We start from the raw sequence: 20,149 nt of genomic DNA, 5'->3' as shown, positions 1-20,149 counted from the left end.
AATTATACACCATACCCTGTAAGTGGTACTGTAAATAAGCGGTAGATGTCGCTACGAATGCCTAATTGAGTAAATTGGTGTAGACAGAATGTAATGTAAAATAAAAGTTAACAACTTTTTTTTGCCTATCTAAAAGGCGTCTGTAATGTATGCATTAGGCAAAAATTAAAAATTTTTGAATTGCTTGTTTGTTCACAGTTGTGTTAGTTGTGTTATTTCATCACCATTTCCTAGTGTAGGTACTTGAATATATTGATAGTATTTGTGCGTATGATTAAAATTATCATAACAAAACGAGAGTCGTTATATGAGTTAACATTTTCTCTAGAGAGCTAAGCAGATGTGTGATGTTCCCTTTTGAACGAGCGATCCCAAACTGCCAAAATCGAATCGCGAATAAATGAAAGTCCGCTGCCAAAATTGGTAACTGGTCAACACGGCGTCTGGATGCAGTTATTGTAGCAGTTGTGGCATTTGTAGTTGTTGCTGTTGCCGCTGTCACGAAAACGTCAGAGTTTTCAGCCTCGGCCTCCGAATGTCTGACTGTCTTTTGTATCTTTTTGCCAGTTGACAAAACATGCGCCTGCGCAGTTTTCGCCTTCACATTGAATATTTTCTTGTGAAAAATCTCAGCTTTGTGTTCAGTGGGCTCGCTGTTTTTGTTTTCCCAGGAGCGTAGCGAAAAGGATACCCCGGTGAGCTTTATATTAAAATGGTTATAAATATAGTACAAATTTAATAAATTATGTTTTTGTATTATGTGATCTATATATAATTATATAAATTATATGATCTTATAAAAGCTTATGAAACTCCTCTTTGGTACGTAACCCCATTGGATTCCGCCACTGGATTGGGCATGCATAATATCGCAGCAAATCGAAAACGAAATTCAATGAGGAACGCAGTTTGCGATGCCAGCACCAAATGCAGCAATCCGCCGCCACTTGGGCGCTGACCGATCTGCACAGCATTGGAGCTCTAGAGGATCGGCATGGATGGATGCAAAGACCAGTCGATGATGATGGCAATGAATGGCGTCCATTTGATTTGTGCGTGCCTGGCATCGCAAGAAGATTGACGCCGTGATGGAGACCCCCATTGGAAGAGTTCCCTTAGGTGGATTCTGCCAACTGGTGTAGGCCAGGAACTCCAATCGTCGAGGGTGACCTTGACCCAGCTAAACGCTGCAACGGTAAAGTCTGGCTAGTTGCCTAGACAATGAGCTGAAGTTCCGACAAACCTGTTTTGCACAGAGAAAAATATAAATATAAGTGTGAGGCTTATGATTTTAACGACTCATTAGAACCACTGCAATCATTGGATTTAGGTTTATAGATTCTTAGAGTTGTGGGATAACAAATTTAAATTATTCTTAAAACCTAGAGATATCATTCTAGTCGGGTAATGTTTTCTCTGTAAAATCGAGAGGGAGCACTTTGGTTGGAGCGGCCTTTGCTGAATCCCACCTCGTTGAGCATTCCCATTTCCGATTCCCGCTGAAAAGTTGGCCAGAACTTGGTGGCCTGATTACCATGAAGCTGAGGCTGAAGCTGCATCTGCGTAGCCTAACGAGCTTGTTGCAAGTTGATTACGTTGATTAGCGACCACCTGCGAATGCCATTTTCCATTGCACTTGCAACGGCGGGCTTAGTCTGAAAAATCTTTATCGTTTATCGAGGCAACAGCATGATTAACTTGGGAGAGAGTCTTTGCGTAATGAATCAGGGTTATGCGCATTTGTCAAAATATCCCGGAGGCTTACATTGGGGATTCTGGCTTTCGAAGATTACCCACATCGAGATTAAATGTATGTTCCTTTGAACATTTCATTTTAGTTATCTTAATTGTTAATTAATGTTTCTCCCATTTTTAATTCATAGTTTCACTACCTCTACAATCGCTCCAATCGAAAAGCTCTCGAATGGCCAAAACGTCAGTCACGTACAAGTGCCAGCTTTACTCATCCAATCCCGTTCCCATTCCATTCTAGGAATGGGTCGAGCCGAAAAAGTGAAACTACAGTTATCTATATATTTAAGCCCAACCGCATTTACATGATATCATAAAGATATTGGTAAAGGGGTATGGGGGGGCTGGGCTACACATGTCCCGACTCCAATGAACTCTCCCAGTCAGCGTAACTGTAATCGTCGCGACCCCAAATAAAGGCGCCCAGTTTGATCCAACCCGAGCCGAAAGGGTGATCACGTTGCCGCCAGATTATAATATAGTAATAATTTTGGCCAACAGCCGAACAAGCCTTTGTAGAACAACACGTAGAAACAATTAAAATACCCAGCCGCCTCAGTTCGCTGGTGTAAATGTTGTTTATCCAAATACCCGAGGGCCAAAGAAGGCATCTGAAAATTACACCTATGCTGAAAATAAATGTCCAGCGCCCAATGAGCCGGAACGTGCGATTTCCATATACGATTTTGATTTGGATTCCGAATCCGAGTACTGCACCCCTGTGAATGGAGTCGGCTCCAAATGCAGATGCAGTTGGTTATGAAACACGGCCGAGTGAGGGGATTGACGGTTAATTGTGAATTTCCGGTTCATTGCAGCTCATTTGCCTGCCTGCTAGCCCCTTCTCAGTCCACGGAAAACATAGCTGGAGTCGCTCGATCGACGATCCACTGTGGGACACTCGCACAGTAAGTCACTCAGTCAATCAGTCAGTGAGTCAATGAAAGCGAAACCCACGGAGTCCGTATCTCATTAATATGGGTCAGGCCCGCAAATGGCTGGCATTACTTTGCATTTGATGAGATTTCCCATCTAATTTGCTATTTTGCCCGCAAACTTTTCCATTTCTCGAGTTGTATAACCTCTGCATTTGAAGTCTAATTAATTGTTACTGCACACAGGCCAGCTACCACGAAGATATCGTATCAATATTTACCCAAAAATTAACTTTAATCGCATTGTCAAAGCTGTCGTTACGCAAAGCCAGCAGAAGCAAAATTAGTCAGGTGCTCTAATCAATTAAGTCAACCAGTGCTGCCGGGGAAGGAAAAACAGTAACAGTCTTCCCCATGTGGCATAAACCCGAGATCCAGGAATTCAGTTCAGCTGCAGGGGTATTTTTACGGAAAGGCCAACGCCTTAACCTTGAGGCACGAAGTTTCACCCTACTGTACAAACAAACAATCTTTTCGATTCTGGAAATTGCATAACTCCACGCCAGTTGCCAGCTGATTGCTCGATTGTCGTAGGTGAGAAGTGATATATTTGTCAGTCGAGAGGGCTAATGTTATTAATAAATATCACGACTATCTAATCGAGAACAGAGCCAATTTTCGTCAAGTTTTTCCATCGGGCATACGGCAGCCAAATCAATGAAATGCATGACGCATGGGACCCTATTTGAAGTAAAAGGTTTCACTGGAAGCGCCTGAATATGTAATATAATTAGTTGGTAAATAGACTGCTGGCCAAACAACAATTTGAGACACACAATGCGATAGAACAAGGCGCCGCGAAACTAAAACCCCTCTATTAGCTCAGCTTTCGGTTCTGATCGATCCACAGACTGTAAATATTATATGCAACTCAATAGCCGCTCCATATTCGAATATCGCCCACGATCCCCTGGGCTACAACAGATATGTCCCAGTCTGACGTCAACCTTAGGCGTGTCCCTCTCCGAAAATCGCCAAGGCTGGCCCCATTTGCAATTAAGATTTTGGCCATAGCCAAAAGCCAAATTCATTCAAACTTCTCACACATTTTATCAGTTCGCCAGTTGGGGCGTTGGACACTTCCGATCGATTGACGTACGCAAGAGCTGGAGAGGATCGGCGGCGTCGTTTCGTTTCGTTCGGTGGGTCGTCGGGTGAGATAAACAATAGACCGACACCCGTGAAATCCAGCCGCCTTTTTATTCGTTCTCTATAAACAGGCGGATATTTTTTCGATCACCCGGGTACCTAGTAAACAAATGTTGTATATGAAAAGAAAATTGGATTATTACTTTGATACATTATACTCCAAGTATACATACGTTCACGAGTAAACGTTTTTTTCAATGAAAGATCCATTTTGATCGGGAAAAATTAATAATTTTTAATACGAAAATCAAGCACAGAGTTTTTACAATTGTATTAAATTTATAAACATCTATTACTTAGATATTTGCCAAGAGCAATTCAAAGTTAGTCGTAACATATTGTGTACCTTGTAATTTCTATGAAACCCATAGCTGGCCAATTGTCATAAATATTAATAAAAACATAAGAACTATATGAAAGATAAGCATAGAATATTTGTAGGGTATACACCAGTCTATCACTGTGTCTATCAATTAAGAGGTGAGCAAACAAGCAGCCATTTCGCTTGTTGGCGTTCAATTTTGAACGATTAAAGAAAAGTTTTGGGGTGCGAGTGCGAATATTTGGATGGTGAGATAATGATGTTGTTGTGCTCAACTCACCTACCTACAAAAATGGAAATCCTTTAAGTTAGTGTCCTACGCGCAAATCTTCCGCAAAGGAAGCTAAGGGCTTCGGGCACAAGTGGTTCTTGAGAACTGAAAGGGGTGATATCACCCGAAACCCCATCGAGAACAAACAAGGCGAGTGCGAGAGCCCAAAAAGCGATAAGATAAAATCAAGTCCAAATATTTAACATTGGTATTAACACAAGTTTTGCCACTCAGCTGCCGCATACATGGCGCACACATGAGTACTCATAGAAACTCGTAATTGCGATAGTGGGCTGCCTGAAGTTCACTCGATTCATTCACGAATGAACATTAACTTTGACCCACAAACCCAATAAAACGTAAACAAACCCACCCACGCATTAACCTGGAGTTGAAGTAGCTCAGGTTTTATTGGGAGTTGAGTTAACCTGAAGTCACAATCATTAGCTGTTGCCCAAGAAGAGAGTGTGTATTTATCGAATGGCGGAAAGAATATGGCAAGCGATAAGATAAGCCAGAGCTTTTGATAAAAAAAAAAAACAGCAGAATGTCATTTCGAGACCTGTGCATTTTGCGTACATTTACAGCAGGAAGTGAAATATGCAAACCGTGTAAAGCAAGCAAAATAAGTGGGGGCTATATTTTTAGACTAAAACGCCGAGTATTATCAATTGATAAGGCCTGGGCTTGGTGATAAGCTTTTGCGCTCTCTCGCACTATAATTTTTGCAAATCGAGAAGCTTTTTCGATGGATTTCATAACCCAAACAAAATGCTGTGCTATATATATATATATATATATTCTATAGCGCGTGTGCCGCCGATTATCCACGTGTTCTCCAGCTCTATATAGGTACAGATACAGATACAGATACATTTACAGTGTATCCACGGGCTTGGCACTCTCCTTCTCTCTATTTGCCTTCGAATGAATACCCATAACCAGTAGCTTTCGTCATGTGCTTTGCTCTTTCCGAGCGCGTATCTGTATCTCTCGCTCCGTTGAAGTTTTGTAGCTTCTCGCAATCGGGGGTTCCAATAGCGGTTCATTCGTTGCTAAGCTCTCCCCGCGAACGGTCGTGTGTGATCTCCGATCTCCGATCCCCGATTTTCGGTTCACGTTCTATACGGTACTCGATTCTCGCAGGTATCGAGCTTTGTTCAGTTGGGGCAACTCCAAAGTCGAGACGTGTCGTCGGGTGCGTGTGCGCGAATCTGAACAAAAAGCGAAAAAAAAGTGCCGATCCGAAAAGGCAGCGTTACGAGTTCCAACTCTCCAACCGTCTAGGTAATTAAAAATTATATAGTTTCCGTTGCCACACACGCTCGCCAACTAGCTAGTGCCAAGCTAAATAGTGGTACATAAAAAGATGCATAAAAATCTTTCGGATACAGGGCGCAAATCGAAACCAAACCGCCAGATATCTGACAGATATCAAGATACTTGCATTGGGCGATTTACGAGTCTAAATTGCTTGTGTGACGTGCTGCTGCTCTGTTGTTTTTGCCTTCATTGTCATCCCTCTCGGCGTTTTTGGGCGCTCTCCCCTTCTGAGATTCGAATTTTTGTATCTTTTCTTGTTTTATTTTCCTCATCTTATGCTTTTTTTTTGGCGGCTGCGACACATTCTGTGATAGCAGGCAGTCTGAGAAATCTCGGCGGATGCGATCTTCGCCAGTCTCTGGCCGCCAGTTCAAACCGAAAGACACTGCGATCGCATCGAGTGCTGAAGGACTCTACCCAGAAAGACAAAAGACAAAAGACAAATACAGTGCTAGCAGCGAATAATACGTACTCACGCATAAAAAACACATATCTGATTGAACAAAAGTGATCTTCTGTATGGAAATATAAAGACCTCGAAAAATAAAAGTGAAAAGCGAAAAAATCTAGTGTACTGTGAGTTGGGCTTTGATAACCTGTAGTAAAAGCCTCGCTGTCTGCGGATTGTGATAAGAACTAGCCAAAAATATAGCGCTACTGTGTGTGTGTGTTATCTCGATTCGCAAGGGATTGGATTAATCTCGATGCGAATGTAAAAGGCCAGGGTTCAGGGTTTTTGAAACTGAAGCAAGTGACTGGCCGAACCGCTTCGACATTTATTACTCACATATGCATTTGCGGTTGGGTTTCAGTGGCAAACTTGACCCTATTTCCCAATCCATCCGAGTTATATAATTGCCAAAAAGCAAGTATGAAAGAGGGATGAGTAAACTATAATAAAATGGTTACTCTCTTAACCCTCGGGCATGGGCACTTAAACCGATTGCAAACTTATTACGAGAGACAGAAGCAGCACGCATTCATGTGAAATCTCCGCCAGACACTCCGCTACCTACGCGACTTGGCTTCCAGCCACCCCAAGCCCACAGCTGGTCCGATCCGATCCGATCCGATCCGTCTGGCCATACGTGATGTATATGTGATGTACATATACACATGAGAGTTAAAACGTAAACCCACCCAAGCACCTCTAGATGTGAGCTTTTAGCGCCCTGCAATTCGGAATCGTTTACGTAAAGCCATTGGAAACCGCACTCGGCAGGCAGTTGATTCATTCAGATACGGATAGGTTAGCGATCGGGGCTATATTCTTTCCCATTTTGTTATGTTTTCCCCCGTGTTTGTGGTTGCCCATGGACTGCCACCCACTTCAACGCAGGGTGAATCACTTGCACACGAAATGGGGTATAAAAAGAAATCTTAATAATACATGGCGCTGTTTGTCAGGTCTAAAAGCGTAGAGTCATGCAACATCATCGCGTAATGAGATTATCAATCAACTTGGAGATAGAGATGTGATCCCGAGTTGCGAAAACTGCGAAGGTGGATCGTCCAGCTCCGCGTGGAGCTGTAAACTCCAGCTCTTGCGCAATACTCCTCCGACTTTTGCTCCACCACCTCCAAGCCAAGGTGCTAATTTCCAGCGCATAATTCACAGAGGTGTGCGACTGCGAACTCGAAACTGTTTCCAGGCAATTTCCAGAAATCGGCTTTATGGCCAACAGTTCGCTGCCCAGCCAGTCAGCCAGCCAGGCAAAAAGTCCAAGTTGGTGGGTGCCCGCCCGTGTGTATATAGTATCTGTGAGTGGCGCAGACACACTTACTTATCTATACCCTGAAGTTCGGCAATTTATCGGAAATATTTACATACATCGTTTCCTGTAATGTACACATATCTCCCCAATAAACATATCTAGAACGGAAACATCAAGTTCTACCAATGGTATTTCGACTTGTATTTCAAGTTCAAGTCATTTTGACTCAACTTGCTGGCGAATTGGCGCCTTGCGTCTGGGCTCTCGATTTTCGAGGTGTTATATTTCGTCTCGATCCAAGGCAATACGAGATCGAATGCATTATAGGAATAGCACTTAAACCCACCAAAGCCATGGAAACAATTCACGGAGTGCACTTCATGGTCCCATTTTCGGTGGATGTGTCAACCTTGTCCCCATTAGATACACAGCTAGAGTTGTATTCCAAGGGGGATGAGCAACAAATGTGTTTCGATAAGGCGAAACAAGCTGTTATCGGGGCGCAATCAAAACAATATCATTGGGAAACCCCTCGCATAGATTGAAACTTGGAGTGCATTCTAGAAAATGGAAAGAGAAGTGTTCCGCAATTTTGTCAAACGCAAATGAGAGGCACAAATCCCGGGGCTCAAGTGCACATGACTGTGTTTCGTGTTTTTTTTTTTTGGGTTGGACCCTATCTATAATTAGCAAATGTAGGAAGATAAGATAAAAAGCCGCCGCAGAGAGTAGATAGTGTGAAAAACTCGCTGAAATGAAAGGAATTCCGGCTAGGGCATATGGAGGGTTCCTCAACGGAATGGGATTTGTGACGCAGAATGGGCCAACAGATTGTTTATCTGCTGGAAATTTTCGAAAAGTAAACATCTCAGGGAAATAGTTCGCTTCTGCGAACAATTCAAGTTCAACAGACAAGAGTTTGCCAAGATCTCGACATCTGTTCTGCTCTGTTCTGATCTCTGGACCGTTGGCCACCTGCGCAAGATTCCAAAGATCGCGAGCTGACCAGTTCATCAATGGCTGTTAATTTGCATGTTGTGATGAGTTCAGACCTCTTCGATTAGTCCGAACATTTCCAGTCCATTCCATTCACAAGCCAAGTGGCACCAACATTTCTGTGGGAGTTTGCGGATTACGTGACAGTATTTTCGGTCACGTCCGTCGCATAACAATCAGGCAACAGGTTGTTGGCTCTTCGAATCTAACAATGGATGAGCAACGCCCTGAGAATCAGCGGGTTATGGTGATTCAGGCCTTAATTGTCAAAGTTATGCTGCTCTTAAATAACAGAAACTATATGTTTTCTAGCCTTGAAGCCTGAACTCCATTGACCTTTCGACAGTTTTAGTTGCATTTCTATTTCAAAGGATAGTCTTTATTGTTGGGCAGTGCTTTCACTATTCACTATTCACTATTCACTATTCAACGGCGCGAAGGATTAGCTTAATAACCCCAAAGGCAGCTGCAGCTGAATGACAGTCTATTGGCGAAGCAAAGTTCGTTAAAAATTAATTTAGACGGGCCGGCAATTAAGACTTTAATTGCGCCCAATTAAAATCAAAGCCAAGAAATAATTGCGCAGATAAATAGAAATAGAAAACTCCCCAATGCAACTCACTCCAATGTGCACTCTCGAACGTTTGATATAAAACTGTCATCTTAACCGCTTTTATATTTCATTTTTACAGATCTGGCCAGAGGATCCGTGGATATCGACGTATGCATGTCTTATAGAAGGTACGAATTGAGTTGTGCAAACATCAAATTGGCATTCCCCAAGCAGAAACAAAAACAAAGTCAAGATCATGGCGCGGAAAGGGGATATTTATTTGGGAGCTCTTAACTGGGCTTGCGAGTCATCATCGAAAACCGAAACCAGTTCAGTTGCTTTTGGCCGCGTTTGTTGTTTTTAGCCAGTCCGTGGGTGCCGGCCGGCTTCGCTTCGCTTTGCTTTTGCTTTTACTGTGCTTTTGCTTTGTGCTGCTGTTGCGAATCGCTGCCAACTGGCCTAGCCGTTTTTGGCTCTAAAAATAAAGCAAGTGGTCATAACTGTCAAATGCCGCTCTCCGCTTTATCGGCTCCTCCATCTTCTGGCCAGTGGCAATGGCCAAGATGCGATGCTGGGGCCACTTAAATGGCCGGCAAACGTGCGTGCTCTTAACGTGTCAACTGCCAAACGAAGCCATGAAAAACGGCTGTACGATCATGCGATCTTCGAATGCATCCACAGCTAACCGCAGGCTAATTTGTCTGGAGGAGTGTCCATATTGTGCACTGGAAAAAACACAATCAACTTATCATAAATCTAGTTCATAGTTCTAGCTCAAGTGCAAATAAACAATATATTGTGTACTATAAAATATATTTTATGAATGCCTTTCGACCAGTGTACAATGTAGTACTTTTTTCGCACAGAATTAAGATTCTTCAGACCAAAATATTGTTTTAACGAAACGTTCAAGGCTGAAGAAATGTGTTTACACTCACCGTGTTTGTGCCAATATTATTATCTGCAAAACTTATGTACTTATTTATTTCTTGAAGTGCATAATCAGATGGTATGAACTGATGGGCTCTTTTATCCAGACGCTCGCCTTCTGTGCAACAACAGCAGCCAGCGGGAATGTGAATGGGTTAGTGGCTATAATTACACTGCACTACACGGCTAACTTGCGGGAAGGTCAGCACTTGCTCTTGAAACTATCCCCCGGGCCAAACTCGATACTGCTTTGATATCTGGTTTAAAGGAAGCTAACAAAACGAAGCTGGCGAAATCCAAGTTAAAGCCAATTTCCAGATCGCATTTTGCAATCGATGACGGAGTCTCTCAATTGGCCTTTCCATTTTTGGATTTTTGTTTTTGCCCAAAATTCGATTGACTCTACTGACGTCATTTGGCGTTAATAATTTCGCAAATTTTATAATCATTGTTATGACATCAGCCAGCCAGCTGAGTCAGTTCCCCTGTCGAACACCTTTCAGTGAAATGGCGTTTAGTTTTCCTGGAATTCCATTCGCACAGATTGACAAATAATGACATATAGCAATTAAATGTAGTTTATTACTAGACTGAAGTATTTGCCGCTTCGGATTCCTTTGAAAGTGATCATCAGTAAGCACCACTGTCGCTAGGCAAACAGCATAATTGAATTTGCTGGCTGTGCCTGAACTTGAACTCGCGATGAGCAGTGTAAATAAACCAGCGGCTGAGCGATCGGCGGATAATAAGGGGGGGATATGGCAGTCGGAGGCATGAATTTCGCAGGTGCAGATTGGCAAATAATTTCTCGCAAGAGTCAGGCGTCGTCTTGGCATCTATAGCATGCTGTGTACAAATGCCTTTCGGCTAGCCACAAAATGCTTGGGCTAAAGACCGATTCGGGCCACAGCGAATAGTTAGGATGATTTAATTGATATTTTATGGCGCAATCTGGAGATTTATTGTCAATGTTTAACGGCGAATACATTTAAAACTCACCTCGAGCAGTGTGTAAGTAATTTTTACCTCAAAGTACGCCTTAGTTTCGTTTTCAGTTTAATCGGAAGCAGTCGTCGATGTGTTAATGCGATGCAATTCACTTGGGGGAAGGTCGACGCACGAATCTATTTCAAAAGCTACACCGATTCCGATTCCTATTCCAATTCCAATTCCAATTCCGATTCCGAAAAGCGCAGCCCACACAGCTGCGTTAATTTGGTCAAATAACTAGCCAAGTACGAAATTTTGCCAATTGCATCATCCGATGCCGAAAACGAAAAGCGAAACCGAAACTCATGACTATCCAAGTTCTGCGGCAGAACGATCTGCATGCCTTTTTTCGTTCGTTTTTTTCCAATTAACGAGAGTGTGGATATTTATTTAACTCGACTATTAGTATGCACAAACAGCAGGATAGATGTATTCGTATCTGTATCTACTACAAGTAACATTGTAGCTCGAGTTGGCTAATTATGGCTACGTGGCGCGACTTCCAGCTGAGCCGATTTGATCTCTGGGATATAAGCCGTATAGAACTTGTTATTGATAAACTTCAGACAATTACGAGGCATTGATCAGTCTACATTAACGTGTTTCTAATTGAATGCCAGAAAAGTTCAATGAAAAGTCAACCCCAGCCGTCAGAGCGTTTCCTTTTCGATGAGCGGAGAACTTTCCACCCATATAACTCGACATAGCAATTACGGATTAATCACTAAACTTTTGAACGGTAGTTAATTGGTTTTTTAATGGATTCATGTGGCAAGAAAAGCCGCAGCAAAACGACTTTATCGCCAGGCTTTTCTTTACTCAAAATATATACTGTAGCCTAGACTAATAATATATATTTGTGCCTTAAATATGTTTTTACCTAGACAAATGAAATTTGTAGGTAATATAATATATTGAATCAAAATATATTTAATATTTTGAATAAATATGTACATCATTTTATTAGCATCACTTGGCAAGGCAACATTTTTAATGACCAGAAATATTCTGGTCTGAATAAGAAAACTTTTCAAAGAAATACTGAGTTTGCTGGGGTTTTACCATTCAAATACCGATCTCATAGCTTTCCCAGCCTCACAGCTCTGACAGAAACACTCATTTGAAATGGCGTTTGGCACTAATCAGAATCAACACCCGTTGACATCCGAGTCCATCATCAATTGTATCTGGGTGCCTTCTTATTCCTACACTCGCAATGGCAAAGATTTAGGTTCTTTGGGCCGTGTGTGGGTGTGAAATGTTTGCATAGATTGCATGAGGCAGCCCGAAAATAGAAAGAAAAACAAGAGAGGTGTGTTTTTAAGGCTGCTTTCCGCCTGCCTGCCTTTCTCTTTTGCCGGTGATTTTTTGTGGTTTTTGTTTATTTTGAGTGTTTCCTGCCCAACTTAGTTTTGAATTCAATCGAGAGGGAGAGTCGAGCATTAGTTGAATGTCAAGATTTTCGGCAGCAAACATTTTCTGGCCGCCTGCCCGAAAAGCGAAAATCAGCCCATTTGTTGATAGCCGCTGATTTCGTAGGTCAAGTTCAAATTGTGCGTTGTATTTCGAGATTATCTCCGCGGGTACAGAATCTGGCCACTTGTCGTATACGCAATATTGCTCTGCCCATTTTAATGACCATTATGTGGTACATTGACTTTGCCTTTCTGCTTTTGGCCAACACGTTTTGCATAATTCACATAATTTCAGCTTACGCCCTGCACTTTTTGCCCGTCTCTTTGGCTTTTATGTGGTATTTTGGCCACTCACATATTCATATTTCGGTTATGCATGGCCCGGTGATTGGTTTTCTCCCGATTCGTGGAAATCAATTAAACACTGCTCGGCAAAAGCAAAAGCGAAGTGAACCCAAGCTAAAAGTATTGTAGATTCCAAAGAAAACGGGAACGCGCCTTAATATGGGTAAGAGTTTTTCAGGTTACGCCTGAGTTTAGGCTCATTTGCACTTGATTGAACAGTTGAATTGCAAAATGCTTAAATGGCATTTTATTGATAATGTTGACGGCGTACTCCGCCGCCAATGTGGGTCATTATATGTATATGGCACTGAACACATATACCACATATTACCAGCCGATCTGTCAACCATCGGATTCAGTTGAAAATTAGAATATGCTAATTTGTCTATCCATTGCCGCCGCTCGCTGCTAGTTTTGAATGAATACTGTGAATGACTGAATGAATCAATGAGTGTGAGTGTCTGTGCTGTGCTGGCTTGGCCAAATTCAAATCCAGCATATTGACTCACAGCCCATAGTTAGACGTCATCTCTTATGACTTTGGCGGTACTTTTTGCCTCTTTTTGCCTCTTTTTGCTCGGCGTTTTGCCGTCTTAATGCGGTCAACACATTAGCGTTTGCGGCAGCTTCAGCTTGGCTTTTTCTGCGCCAGGTAAAATACCCGAATCACCTGATGTTTTAATTGCCTGGCGTCATCAGTTTGTTGCTCTTTTTTCCCGCCAGCGAAAGAGAAAATATTGCGAATTCGATAGAAAAGTATATGTCAGTGCCAGCGGAAAAGAAAAGAAATGAAATGAAATGAAAAGAATTGAATTTTAAACGAGTGGCCCAGAAGATCTAAGTCTATTTGCATAAACCCGTATATATTTATTTATATGGCCAAACAAAAGCCCAACTAAACACTTTTCATTTTAGCATTGTGGCTGCCGAGCTGCGCTAATTGAAATGTATAAAAAAGATTTGCACAAATCTAAAAATACACATATATAACAATTTATTTTGCCAGCGATCGCAGCATGAAGTGATTTAATTTTTTGTGGTCTTCCACATACGTTTTTGTTCGAGTGTGAAAGAACGAGTTGTGGAGAACAGCATTTCTTTCCAGTTGAACTCGAAGACAGAAACTTGAGATTGTTCTCTGTTGGACTTTTTTTTTCTCTGTCAAGGTTGAACATTTGTCATCGTTTAAGATTTTTCGCCGTTGTCAGACGCTGATTTCTCTCAATTTGCAAACGGTTTATTCTAAGTTGGTCTCGTTTTCGCCATTAAGTGGCATTTGGTGGATGTGTTAAAGCCTTTATATTCATCACCAGACTACACAGCCTGTAGAGAGGGCTGCTCTAATTTCGGTTTCCTGTCGTCGCCAACATCAAAGTGCAAGGGGTACGATAGTCGTCCGGAATAATTAACTAAGCCTCGTGATCGAATTATGATATCAGAGCTGCGCAGATCTCAGATAGCTGATGGTGCAGAAGATGTTAGCGAAATGCAATTAACCGCATTGATTGCATTTGGCGCGAACAGGTGGCAGCTGCAAATTACGAATTCAGCAATTGACAGATTTTGATAAATGTCTGCCCACCTTGCGTTAGCAGGCAGCAACCAGGAGAAAGTTCCGTTTATGCATCCAACTCTGGGCAATTTGTCAACACCAAAGGCAATCGGAGACACACGTTTAGCCAAAAGAAGTGACACAATTGCTGGGAAACCACTTTTCATGTGTCTCCTCTCTTTTCGGACGAATGCCCGCATAATGACACTGACCTTGGATTCCCCCTTCGGAATCGCGGATGGCGGATGGCGGATGGCGGATCGCAGATCGCAGATCGGCCAGATTCCGTGCAGATTTATTTTTGCATGCTTGTGTGACGCCTCATTTCCAGTTGGTATTTTCTGGTCCGCGGGGCGGGGATCCCTCAATCATTTGCCCAGCGGCAGCTGCATGTATGTGACCATTTCCAATTTCCAGCGTTCAGTGAGGGCAGCCCGCTGGCAAGGGGTGGGAAAAGGGAATCCCCCGCCGGGAGACACGTGCAGGGGGTGGGGCAACCCTTACGGCAGCTCATTTCAGCTTGCTACTCGCATGTAAATACAGTCGTCCAACTGCTGAATAATTCAGGTCCGCGCCACAAATTGCAAATTGAGCTGGCTCTGCGAGTGCAACTCAGACCACTCAGTCACTCAGACAACCCGGCATCTTTTCTAGATCTCGTCTATCTGTTGATTAGGATTGGCCATCGCCACTGTGACACACTGCGGAAAAACCCGATTGCAAGTGCGAGAACTGCAAGTGATCGAAATCTTGCCCTTTACACCAGATATAAATAAATCTTTAAGATACTTTGTATGGCAGTTTACTTTGCATACTTTGCATATAAGCTTAGCATATCATGTATTCATATTATATAAAAATCTAGCTCAAAGATACTTTGCATATTGGTTTAATATCTAATATATTATATATAAATCTGGGTTAAAGATACTTGGTGTATCTTTTACTTGAAATATCTTTCGTTGTGAATAACTTCATAGTAACAACGAAATAAATGACAGAAAATACGAATAGGGATATAATGAAAGTATTTAAAGTTGTCTATTATGAAAAAAGTGAATTTTTATTACAAGAGAATTTTCTATAAAATAAGCTTAATTTTATAAATAGAACCCATAGAATTTTCTTCAGTGTGCGAGCGTTTTAGCTTTTGCGGTCAGAGGCTCAGGGCTTATCAATGCGGAGGGGGCTTCGGTGGGAGGTCGATCCAAACGAGCGCCAGTTGCACTTAAATTGCATCCACGAGACAGCCGTCAATCAGTTTGCGTGGCTCGTGGAAAGCGAGCAATAAACAGAAGATGCGGATTAAAAGCGGGCCGCTGACAATCTGCTCTGATTAAGCGAGTGCAACAGCCCAAGGCCCACACCTCCTCAGATCCTCCGATGATTAGTACATATCACAATCGCTTTGAGTCACTCTTAAGTGGTTATTTTTTTTTATTTTTAGGCATTTAGGGCAAGCTGGTGGGTCAGGTGCTTCTTGCTGATGTCACGGAGCGTTTGGCGGAAAGCGAACGAGTGAAATATTAATTACCCTTCGCGAAGATAGCGTCAAATACTGGGGCTTGAACAGCGGCGATAAGCGAATCTAACACCGATAACGTCTGTCGATAGGGTTTGGTTGGTTCGCGAGAAGGAAAAGCTGTAGAAAAGGAAGATCGTGGAAGTTGGTAGAATCGGGAATGACGCAACCAGTGACGAAGACAGGTTGCCAAGCAAAGTTAGCTCCAAAGCTCTGTTAGTTTCCGTTCAATGGTAGTGCTAGAAGGATCGAACTTCAGCGAAACCGACTCCTAATAAGTAAATTTCAATGAATTTTTTTATTTTCTTTTACTTTAAAGAATACTTATTCAGCTTGTGAGTAGATTTAATACATTTTTGTTTTATAGGTGGAGAGCAAAGTGCATGATTTTTTCAGAAGATGTGATTCATACTGTTTTTTAATTCGCATTCCAAGAAAAATGAAAAAGTAATAATTTATAAATAAACATATTGATGTTTCGTGTTTCAAGAAGTATTAGCAGACAATGTATTTAGCCCAATTTTGCTCTTTTGATTATCTGTTTTATTTTATGAGCATTTAGATGGGTGTGCTCTGGATTGTGGTATCTAATAAACAAGCAAGATTCTAATCGCATTTCCATTCCTTTTCAGATAAGACGCCAAGAGAGGAAGCTAGAAGGATCCACTGCCAGCGTACCAAACACAAATCATCCACACAGCCATGGAACGCGTCCACCTGACCGCCTGGTTGGCCCTGTTCCTCATTGTGGTTGCCAACGCCACGCCCACTCCCGCTCGCACGCCCACCGGCTGCCCGGCGGACTGCACCTGCAGCTTGTCCCAGCACACGCACAAGCCACTGTACCACCTCAAATGCAACAGCACCCGTGGTCTGAGGCTGACCGAGAAGACCTTCCAGTCAACGGTGCCGGTGCACTCCATCGATCTGTCCCACCTGAACCTCACCCGCTTGAGCCATTTGCTAGACAAGCTGCCGGAGCTCACCTCCGCTGATTTGTCGCATAACCAGCTGAAGGATCTGGGTCACCTGGGCAAGGGCCTCAAGCGACTGAACCTCAAGCATAATCAGCTCACCTCGGACAAGCTGAGGAAACTGCCGCAGCATCTGCAGGTGCTGAACCTGCAGCACAACAACATCACCCACCTGCCGCTGGAGCTGACCCACATGCACCAGTTGCACCAGTTGGAGCTGAGCCACAACGCCATCAACTGCTCCTGCCAGACTCTGGAGGTGCGCAACTGGTTGGTGGAACGAATCGTCTACATGGAACACCCCGTTGTCTGCTCCTATCCCCTGGAGTTCAGGGGTCGCTCTTGGCTGCAATTGAAGCAGGATGAGATCTGCAAGAAGGAGAAGTACCAATGGTTCGATACCGAGGAGAACGAGCTGATGATGGGCGACCAGCCGGCTGCAGTTTCTGCAGAACGCGAGGATGAGGAGGAACTAGGAAAAGACTTTTTGCCCATTGTTGGAAATCCTGCAGCCACTGCTAAGAAGGTTCGCTCGCCTCAGATCCCGCTGCCTTCTGACCAGGTGGAGGGATCCGGAGATCTCAGCGAAACCAATATGGAGCTTAAATTGCCCGAAGAGACCGTTGCAGAGCCTGAAGCTGCGGAATCTCAGTTGGTGGATGCTGCGGCCTCCCCCAGTGTCCTCGAGGAGCACATCGTAAAGGACGAGGACGAAGATGACGAGGGTTCTGGCAGCGGCGGTGGTCTGCTCATCATTCCCGATCCCTCTAAAGTTAAGATAACTTCCGAGGACGACATAGATAGCGATGGTAAGCCAGAGGAGAGCGATGTTAGACCTCTTGAGAATCCAGAGAATTCGGAGAATCCAGACACTGTTTTCTCCAATAAAATTGGTATCTACGAAGGCGACCAGGAGGAAAAGAAGCCCGTGGAAGAAGATAATATCGTGCCGGTGGTGATGACCAATTTGGATACTGGTCTGGAGTCCGATGTGGTTACTGATGGGCCACTGGACAGCAGCAAGGAGTCCGAGGACATCCTGACCGCCAAGATAGGCAAGCCAAAGGACGACAGCAGCGCCATCTACTATCTGCTGGCCGTGATTGGACTAATTGTAGTGGGCCTGGTCCTCTTTGTGGCCATCAAGCGTTGCAAGTACGACAGCAATGCGGCCGCCCGAGATGCAGAGGCCCAGCGGCAGACGGAGCTCCTGGACATGGACAAGAAGCAGCTGGGCAAGCCGCTGCACAAGAATGGCCATGGCAACGGCCAGGAGCACTCTCCACTGATCGGAGAGAAGACCAAATTGGACGAGGCACAGATTGTCAAGAAGCCCTACGAGAACGGAGAGGCCAAGGACGGGGCTGGTCAGCAGCCCCTGCTAAATGGCAACGGTTCGGCCAATGGAGGTACCAAAGAGGCACCCGAAACCGGAGAGCCTGCCGCCCATGAATACTACCCCATCACCCCTCGCTACCCCACACCGCAATCCCCCAGGGCATCCAAGTACGCACAGCAACAGCAGCTCGCCGAGCAGAACAACAACGAACCAGATGGCGCCTACCTGCCCTCGTCGCCCAAGTCCGGAAGATACTCACCCGTCTATTCCCCGGAGACGGGTCGCGTCAAGATCAAGCTGACGGAGACCCCGAAGCCCAAGACCCCCATGCTGGTGACGCGCAGCAAGTCCAATGCCGGGGACATCATCACTACGCCCGTCAGACCCATCGAACCCACCCACCAGGTGATCAATGGCCACTGATTTGAGCTAGCCATCCACTCTCGACACAGCCCGACCTTTCCGACTCGCCCCCACTTAGTTACCCATTGCAATCCGATCGCATTTGACAGAAGAACTGTGTTTTATACGCAAACATGAGATTCATTCTGTAGATGAGAGATTTTATCAATTTATCAATTTAGCCAAATGCAATCTGATTGTGCAACTGGGAACCGGGGTGTATTCCCTCCTCAGCTTCATCACCAGCAAAATAGGGCAGCAACATGTGCAGCAGCAACACGTGCAACACATGCAACATCTGCTGCAGCAGCATCTAGAATAAAGCAGAAGCCAAGGCGACGAAAACAGTAAACTATTCGAGTTAAGCACCCAACTCCCCTCTTAAGTGTGACCGACAAGTAGTGTTTTAGCCATAAGTAAATTAATTACTCCTAAGCGTAAATCTAGTTTAATACCAAAGTTAAAAAAATATATGCGTTTAAACAATGAATTCAGTCGTCGAGTGCAAAATATCAATGAGCCGGGGAAAGCGGAAAGGAGTTAACTCTTTTGCATGATAAATGCTATCAATCTGCATCTGCATGTGATGTTCACACCATACTTACTGTATATGTACTTTTATAACCTACCTATATGCTGTAAACTACTTAAGCTGCGTTCTCTTGTGAAATTAAAATATGTGAGTTCGTTAAATGCAAGCGAACTTTAAAAATACATTACAGCGTGTCTTTAATTGGTCAGAAATGGTGGCAAAATGGTAAAAACCAACATCTTCGATCGAGAAGTGATAATTGTAAAACCAGAAGAAAAGGTAGAAAAAAACATTGTTATCTGTTATTGTTTTCGAATAATACCTGAGTATTTTGTTTCTCCGAAAATTGACGAATGCTTGTTTTCAGTCGTATTTTTTCAATATTGGCAGAGCTTTCGACCGAACATATTCTTGAAGTGTAGATGGCGCCACATAGGTATGCCAGTCTATCCATGTTTCGAACCATTTTGGAGCTTAAAAGTTTATGTTGCTTATTTATGGGTGATCGAGCTTTCACTCAGGTCAATATTTCTTACTCAATGTGCAAAATATTTTCAAACTCAAATTTTCGGGCCGGAATTCGCCATTAAATCTTGTTTTACAAGATTTTCAGTTATACAAAATTATGCATCATTATGCTTTAAATTTATAAATATTTAAGTTTTACGTCGTGAATGCTAATCGATTAGCATTAGTTTGTATTAGTAATGGTTTTAGTTTAACAAATGGTTATGAAATCATTATGATAACAAAATAGGCCAAAAAATCGATTTTATCAAAAATGTTTATAATCATAACTTGGTCAAAAAGTGTCACACACCCATAGAAATTACAGTTTTATGCAACTAATGATCATACCTAACGATCCCCATCACTCTGGGCCCGATCTGCCAACATCAGTTTTTTACCAATTTTCGCCTTTTTTATAAGGGGTTACATCATTAAAATTTGGCAAAAATCGAAAAAAATTGAAATTTTTTCGACAAAAAAATTATATTTTTGGCTAAAATAATGTTTTTTTTTGAGTGGAAAATCAGGTTATTTATCATAACGTGGTCAAAAAGTGTCACACACCCATAGAAATAACAGTTTTATGCAACTAATGATCCTACCTAACGATCCCCATCACTCT

At 43.1% G+C, this 20,149-nt stretch overlaps 1 protein-coding gene and 1 long non-coding RNA gene across 6 annotated transcripts; one reads left to right on the top strand and one right to left on the bottom strand.

Moving 5' to 3' along the window:
• Positions 1-807: 807 nt before the first annotated feature.
• Positions 808-4,536, bottom strand: lncRNA:CR44758 (long non-coding RNA:CR44758). Its single transcript, NR_124690.1, has 2 exons — positions 4,439-4,536; positions 808-1,243 (listed from the first exon to the last, which is right to left on the bottom strand). It is a non-coding gene; the product is annotated as a long non-coding RNA:CR44758 (long non-coding RNA).
• A 938-nt stretch (positions 4,537-5,474) lies between these two features.
• On the top strand, positions 5,475-19,198 carry wdp (windpipe). 5 transcript variants are annotated; one of them, NM_137817.3, is made up of 3 exons: positions 5,475-5,716; positions 9,156-9,204; positions 16,403-19,198. In NM_137817.3, exon 3 carries the CDS (start codon positions 16,473-16,475, stop codon positions 18,504-18,506), a length of 2,034 nt encoding a protein of 677 aa, NP_611661.1. In that variant the 5' UTR covers positions 5,475-5,716; positions 9,156-9,204; positions 16,403-16,472; the 3' UTR covers positions 18,507-19,198. The 5 variants fall into 5 exon arrangements, with proteins under 5 accessions (NP_611661.1, NP_726189.1, NP_726188.1 ...); NM_166525.2 differs by lacking the exon at positions 5,475-5,716 and adding an exon at positions 6,106-6,328; NM_166524.2 differs by lacking the exon at positions 5,475-5,716 and adding an exon at positions 7,462-7,482.
• Positions 19,199-20,149: the final 951 nt, after the last annotated feature.

Source organism: Drosophila melanogaster, chromosome 2R, assembly GCF_000001215.4.
Source record: "Drosophila melanogaster chromosome 2R".
Lineage (NCBI taxonomy): Eukaryota > Metazoa > Arthropoda > Insecta > Diptera > Drosophilidae > Drosophila > Drosophila melanogaster.
This window is presented reverse-complemented; position numbering and strand designations above follow the sequence as displayed.